General features: G+C 38.5%; 1 protein-coding gene across 1 annotated transcript; it reads right to left on the reverse strand.

The window, feature by feature from the left end:
* Nucleotides 1-1,764: 1,764 nt before the first annotated feature.
* Nucleotides 1,765-4,902, reverse strand: glipr1a (GLI pathogenesis-related 1a). Its single transcript, XM_072377568.1, has 6 exons — nt 4,689-4,902; nt 3,126-3,374; nt 2,884-2,996; nt 2,395-2,480; nt 2,248-2,274; nt 1,765-2,116 (listed from the first exon to the last, which is right to left on the reverse strand). Exons 1-6 carry the CDS (start codon nt 4,857-4,859, stop codon nt 1,953-1,955), a joined length of 810 nt encoding a protein of 269 aa, XP_072233669.1. The 5' UTR covers nt 4,860-4,902; the 3' UTR covers nt 1,765-1,952.
* Nucleotides 4,903-7,342: the final 2,440 nt, after the last annotated feature.

Below are 7,342 nucleotides of genomic sequence, written 5' to 3' on the forward strand. Positions count from 1 at the left end.
AACAGACTGCCAAAACCTTTTTTTATAGAGGTGCTCAAACTTTTTAATGGTGAGTCAGTGAAGTGCTTTTGATTAGTTGCACCTGGCTGCTACTCGCCCTCTTAACACCCAGGAAATCAGTGCATTTTGGTTTTCACACTAAAGTGAAGCCAACTAAAGTTTGGCCTAACATGTCGCATCCTTGATCATCTTGGCACTCACTACCAGATTCCTGCCTTGATGTGTAAAATCTTAGAATTTTAAGTGTTTTCTCCAAGAGTGTACTTCTTTTTTTTTTTTTTGGCCAATTTGGAGCAACACCACAGACATTAAGTAGGTGGGTAAGTACATCATGTTTCTGTCCACATGATGAGGACTCCTATAAAGTCTCCTCTTATTCTGACGTGGCATCGGTCAGAAATCATCCACCTAATAAAAATGTGCACCAGCTATGTGCCACCTGTGTTTGGTACTGGTTTGCACTGTTCAAAGCTACAAAATGTGTCTGTAAACATTCTACAAAGTTGCTCGACTACCAAACCCTGCTAAAGGTTCTGTATACAGGTGACTTTGTACATTTAATTACCTTGTTTATGTACAAATACCCATTTGTGTTGGCTGTAAAAGCATTTTTTTATTGCATTTGTATTTCAACCTGGTTTATTTCCAATAAAGCTATTGTATCCCAATGGTTTCATTTTTGACATTGCTCTTGTTGAGACTTCTCATGTGTGCAGACAACACAACAACACACGGTGTTTATGGAAACTTCGTATCTCAGGTAACAATGCAGAGCATCGTACAAAGTTAGCATGAGCTGTGTTGATGCACCCTACTGACATCTTTGATTTCCTTTAATATGAAGAAGAAAAAAAGCTAATTAATTTAGCTAATTGTTAGCTTTGTTGCTACCTCTATAAAGATGTTAAAAAGATTATGCAGCGTGACACGGTTGTTCACTTGTTGTTTTGAGATTGATTAATACAAAGAGCCTTTAGAACAAGCTGGAGCCCCCTTATCAATTAATTATTATTAAATATCCAGATTTGAGCAGTCTAACTATAGTAGTTTTCATACAGAAAATATTCTAGAGTGAGCAGGATGCGAAAAATGCATTTTCACAAATCCCAAATAAGGTATTTATTGGATCTACAGCCTCATTAGAATGATTATGTTCAGATTTGAGCAGTCTAACAACTGTAGTTTTCATACAGGAGCTGTTCTGGGGTCTCTAAATCTGCAGTGAAATGGCCCTTTATGCTCATCCCTTGAATTTGCAAATCGGAAGCCAACTTCTGCGTTGTCATGACAGCTGCTTGAAAATGCCAAAACATATTTTTGTCTTTGTCGTGATGTATAGGAAGCTCAGTGCGTGACATGCAAGGACTTTATTACGCTGACTGTAAAATTTAGTCTTCAAAAAAATATGTCCAACCACATCAGGAGGACCATAGTGTCTGGTGCAACGACCAATTTTTCTTATTCTAATCTGTGGCCATATAAAGACATAGGTTTTATTGTTTTATATATTTGTTTCAATTGTTATTACTTTACAAAGAGACAAATATAGAATAGTAGGAATTAACACTTGGCCAAAAGTTATCTGCTACGGGTACATTAAAGCACCACACTAAAAGTTTTTTTTTTTTTTTCTTTACCTAATTTCACTTAATTTAATCTTTGGCCAAAAAAAGAAATAAGACAAGTTGTTGTTACATGTTGTGGAAAGTAGCCTATTTAGATTCAGCGTAAAGAAGGCCAATAAAGGCCAATACAGCGTATTATCATACCGTAGAACCACCCCCTTGTGCTAAAGTGTCCTCTATTTCCCAAACTCAAATCTGGTCGCTCTACTTTGTGCACTTGTGGATTTTACAGTTTATGTACAGCAATGTTGGGAATTTCTCATTAGGTAAAATTAATGGTGTCACTCTGACAGAAGTCCATGCTCATGTTGACTCGAAACACAATCTCTATTCATAGCAGAAGACATTCGGGTAAAAGTAGCGAACTGCATATGCTACGATGAAGGTGAAGATGAGGGCAATGGGCCGGGTGACTAGAACAGACACATAGGTGTAGTCACTGGTTGTAAAAGCAGGATCCTGATCTACCCAATCTGGTGCCCAGTTGTAGCCTGGAAAAAACAAAGGGATTTCCAGAGAAATGATTAGTTCTACTTGAAAAGATCTTCACTATGATAATTTGCAAAGTGTGGCTGTGGATTTAAGAGTTATCAATCTCTTGCTTAACTGCTGTGAAACTTACTTTTCGGTGAATCTCGTTCATTGCTACCTGTAAAGACATTAAGAAAACATCAGACATGCCTTCATTTTTTAAAGCTTATCTTGTCTAGTTTGGATTCAAATAGGAAATGGATCATTTCTAAGACTAAAACCAAGCATAAATACTCACGGCAGAGACTGTTCTCACAAGTTCCTTCACATCCAGAGCAAGGTGCCCCTTGAGACTTATAAGGCTTTGTTCCTATCATATTACCACTGCAAAGAAAGCGCAACTTAAGTGACATCCTTTTCCCTTTTCAGAGTTTTTTTGCCCTGAATATTTTCTCCTTAGAGGAGGAGGTTTTGATATAATTGTAGTCACTGAATGCATGTGATAAAGGAGAATGAGAGAAATCAAGGTTTGGATACGGACTGTAAAATTTGTTCATGGTTTTCAACAAAGAATACCTCCAGTCATACACTTTAATGGATTGGATGGTTGAAGAGAGAAAGTAAGCCACTTTTTTTTCTACCTAAAACCACACCCGCAGCTATGTTTAGCAGTCATCTTAACCGCAAGGTGAGGTGTTGCAGAGGCATCCTTTATGTGGAATGTAAAATAAGAGGTGCAGGTGTTTCTTTTTTTTGCTTGTTTGTTTTTTAGATGTGTTCAACTTACGCTGTGGCATAGTTGCATACAAAAATGGCACCCTCGCGAGCATCAAAATGTGTGACACCCTTCGGGCAGAGCACGACAGCACAGCCAACCTTGTAGCTACTTGCCCACACAACCTGCACAAGACCAAAATGAAATAGTGAGATGCAGGCCAAGGTTCAAACATTCAAAGGTTCCCCTTTTTGGTACCCGTGTCACAAAGTTGAAGCAGCTTCAAACACTAAAGATCTACAGAATGCACAAACTTGTGTGTAGTGGCCGCAGACGTTTCTGCATCTGTTGCCTTCGTAGTTGTAAGCTTGTTTTTCATCCACCCAACTTTGTATGGCATTCGATGTGTCAAAAGATGATGGTGGGTAGCCTGTCCATATGTTTTCTCCTACAGAGGAATAGGTAGGGTGCACGCGACGGACGTCTTTGAGGTAGATGTTGTGGTCAAATATGCAGCGTCTCGCCCATGCTCTTGCAGTAATAGCCAAGGCCTCATCCCATGTCTAGAAAAGCAAATGCAGAAGATATTAATCCCTTCTCTTTCTTTAGGTATGTGTTTTTAGGTAACAGATATCAAAGAGTGTCTAGCTATACACGAGAACTTGTGAAAATGAAGGGGAGTGGAATTGTGTAATCTAGCTGGACACTCAAAGTGCTTCTAATACTACATGCCACATTCACCCATTCACACACGCTCAAACAGCACGTCTTAGTCAATGCTTCCTGCTCATTCACACACATTCATAATCCGATGGATGCATCGGTAGGCAAATGTGGGGTTCAGTGTCTTGTGGCCCTTCCTCCTGAGCTACAGCCACTCTCAAAGTGCTGTACAGAATACATAAAAACATTAAAATGACAAATGCCATTACACAGACACAAAAACATAGAATACTAAAATCCAAAATACTTTAAAACACACACAACCAGCCATGCAATAAAAACTAGGAAGGAGGCAGGATGGGGCAAGGCTATGGAGAGCTTTAAAAACAAATAAAAGAACTTTAAAATGAATCATGAAATGTATGGGAAGCCAGTGGAGTGAAGTTAAAATGGGGGAAATGTGCTCATATTTGCGTGTGCCAGAGAAAAGATGTGTCACAGCATTTTTTACTCTCTATAGCTGGACAATATAGGAACCACTAACCCCCACATAAAGTGTGCATTAAGTTATGGGCATGGATTGCTGTCTCAAAGTGCTTCCTAAGGGGAATTGGCTTTATTTTTGCCAACTGCCTTAATAGATAAAACTCGAGTTCACAACTGCCCTAATCTGACTATTAAATTTAAGATTAGCATCCACTTTAACCCAAAGGTTTGTAATGGTCAACTTCATATACTAGGCCAAATAACCTCAATAGAGTCTTAGCTGTGCAACTAAATGCCATGACTTCAGTCTTACTCTTGTTGAACTTTAAAAAGTTGAGAGCCATCCAGGCAGCGAATTAGCACAGTTTCCACATAAAAAGTCTGCCCACTTCAAATCAGTATTAATGCTGCTTTTGCAGATGTATTTTCCACATCACTGATTGGGACAAATGAATAAATAGATTAGAAAATAATAGAAAAAGCAAAATAATACCAAGTTTGTTTTTTGTTTTTCAATTATGACATTAAAGGCTAACATTCTGCTGCTTTTTGGCATGTTTTTGTTTGGAGTACACATTTGTTTTCACACTTCTGCCTTCAAAACAGTGAACAAATGTGCTTCCTATTCCTCATTTTTTAGAAAATTACAAATGAGTTTCAGCTTCTTTTACAATACACAGACTGTTGCTTAAAACTAAGAGAGAAATCAAAACCCCGTCTTCACTTACCATGTACAGCATGTCGCTGGCAGGTGGATTGACAGATGAACGGGCTCTGTTGTGTTCCCTCACACATTCATCAATGAAGTTCTTGTCAGTGATTTCTGGCAGTGAGACGGAGCAGAAACCCAGGTCCAGGACAACCCACACCCACAGTAGCATCTTCACTGTGCTGCCCATGGTTCTGTCAGTTACACAAACTCATAGGTTCTGTCAAGCTGTTACAGGAAATTACACACCCAACTGAAACAGGATGTGTGTTCTCCTTTTATGACGAGATATGACAAGTCTAAGACCACGGACAGCCCAGATGGTTTTATGATGTGCATAGTTGTTTGACTTAGTGATTCCAGATGTAAATGTTAACATAAAAACAGTTGCATGAAGATTAAGACCTTATTGGCATGTACATGAAATACACAAAATTACTTGTTCTTTGTTGGTCTTCACCTAGCTATTGCAAAGCTTTGAGGTGCATTTGGTTTGATTCTTTGTGGAAAAGGATTCGTAATGAAGCAGGATAATGAGGCACAACAATTACAGGCATTTGGGCCTGAGACTGAAGCACTACTAGGTCTGGGCAGAGTCAGATTTTTTTCAATAACTGTTTTTTATCCGGTTGTATAATTTCCTTTGCTTTTCTCTTTTGTTCCTCTTCTCTGTTGTTGTCACAAGTTTTGATGACTCATTGCTTAAAATGACTTTTTCTGCCTTCCTCTGTGAGATGCTGAGATATCTTGGCCCAACGCAAGAACTTGGCCTTATTTCTTCTGAGATCACTATCAGAAACCCTTGTTTTGAAACAGGATATTTCAACTGTGTAATATTATCAAAACCATGGGCATCCTATCTGGAAGTAACACTGAAAAAAATGGTCCATTAATCACTGCAATGCCCTTTTAGGCGGGTAACCAAATAGTTCTCTAGAAATTCTGTTTATGATCCAAAATAGTGTGGCCAGAACGCCTACAGGTGTTGCCAAGAAAGACCAGATTTCTAACCATAAACAAGTGATTTTATTGAAGTGACAAAATATAAACAAGACAAATGGCAAAATATATCCATGATGGTAACAGTCTCTTTATTAACAATTTTTATAATGGGACTGCCATTTGATTGTCCTTGTGTTTGAGAAGTGCTGTGTAGATACAGCTGAGTTGAGTCTTTTGTCTTTTATTAAATTCTCGGTCTCGTTATTATCTACCTGATCCTGATTTGGGTAAAACTGAATGTGGAATCAACAGTTTGTCTGACATTTTCACATGGTTCCCACCCTATGTTTTTCACTCTTCCACTCATACACTGAATATGTCTCAGAAACTTGAGGCACATCCATATTGGTAAGATATCATCTTCATTTTATTCTAAAATACCCTGTTTCAGTGTTTCTGATGCTTTTACAGTCCACTGTTTATGTTTAAAGTATTTTATCACAGTACAAAGTGACAATACAAATGCATGGTCCACATTCCATCGTTCTTACCTCGCAGAAACACTCAAGTAACACTTTCAAATGTAATTACATTCATGAATGCGTTACCTTTGTGCATGCGACTGGTGAACAACAGATGAGACTAGAGTTTATATTTTGTGAGAACACATATTTATACAAAGTGTGTTTGTGGACACTGTTAGGTTTAAGATTTAGAGAATGATGGTGGATGGAGCAGGAACCTGCTCTTTGTTTAGTTTTCTCATGAGAGCCAAGCCTCATCTGAATCTCTGTGTTTTGTCACCACCTGCAGTTTATCTGCAGAACGGCATAAGGCTCTTCCTGTTTGTGTAGCTTGTGGTTGTGGGAAAAAATGTTTGTTGTGTGTAAGGAGTGGTGATGACTGGCATTAGGGGAGTGACTCTGGGATGTCAGTGATCACTGTCTAGCCTCCTGGATGTGTCGTGGCCCCAACTAGACAAAACACAGATGAAAGGAAGTTCCCACCTGATGACCCCAATGACATCTTGGCCAGCACTGCTCACTGGTCTATATAGGGATTATAGGGAAATGTTCACTGAGTTTGGTCTATTCTTTTCTTAAGCACAAGTTTCTAGTGTTTACTTTGAACTCTCATGAGAGCCAAGCCTCATCTGAATCTCTGTGTTTTGTCATCACCTACCGTTTATCTGCAGAACTGCATCAGGCTTTTCCTGTCTGTGTATCTTCTTGCTTCTTTGAGTTTAGTTCAACTCAGTGCACAATTTGCAGCATTTTATTTGCTTATCTTTTTTAAAAACATTAGTTAAGTCTGAACCTTAGTGAAGAGTTTTTACCCAACAATCCTGTAGAGTCTAAATCATAGGAGGTCTCTTTATTCGCTCAGGAGAAAAGAAGTCCATATCCATTTACATTTCACCTATGTAATCAAACCTAAAACAACACCAATAAAAAAACACACATAAACCTATGCCTTCTTAACCTCCCTCTCTTCATTAAAGAAAATGTGTCTAATAAATATATATAGTGCAGCAGTTAACTAAATAGGACCCATCGTTAGCATATAAGTACTTTAAAAACCATCAAACTAGCTACAGATATATATATACTACTGAAGGATATTTTGCTTTCGGGGGAAATTTCAACCTAAAATGCATTATAGCCTTTACAGTGTCACATCAGTCTGTTCTAAACCATTAACATCAGCGTGGTCTGCGTGCTATATGACTTG

Source organism: Leuresthes tenuis, unplaced genomic scaffold (assembly GCF_036924035.1).
Source record: "Leuresthes tenuis unplaced genomic scaffold, fLeuTen1.0.hap1 SCAF_23, whole genome shotgun sequence".
In the NCBI taxonomy this organism is placed as follows: Eukaryota; Metazoa; Chordata; class Actinopteri; order Atheriniformes; family Atherinopsidae; genus Leuresthes; species Leuresthes tenuis.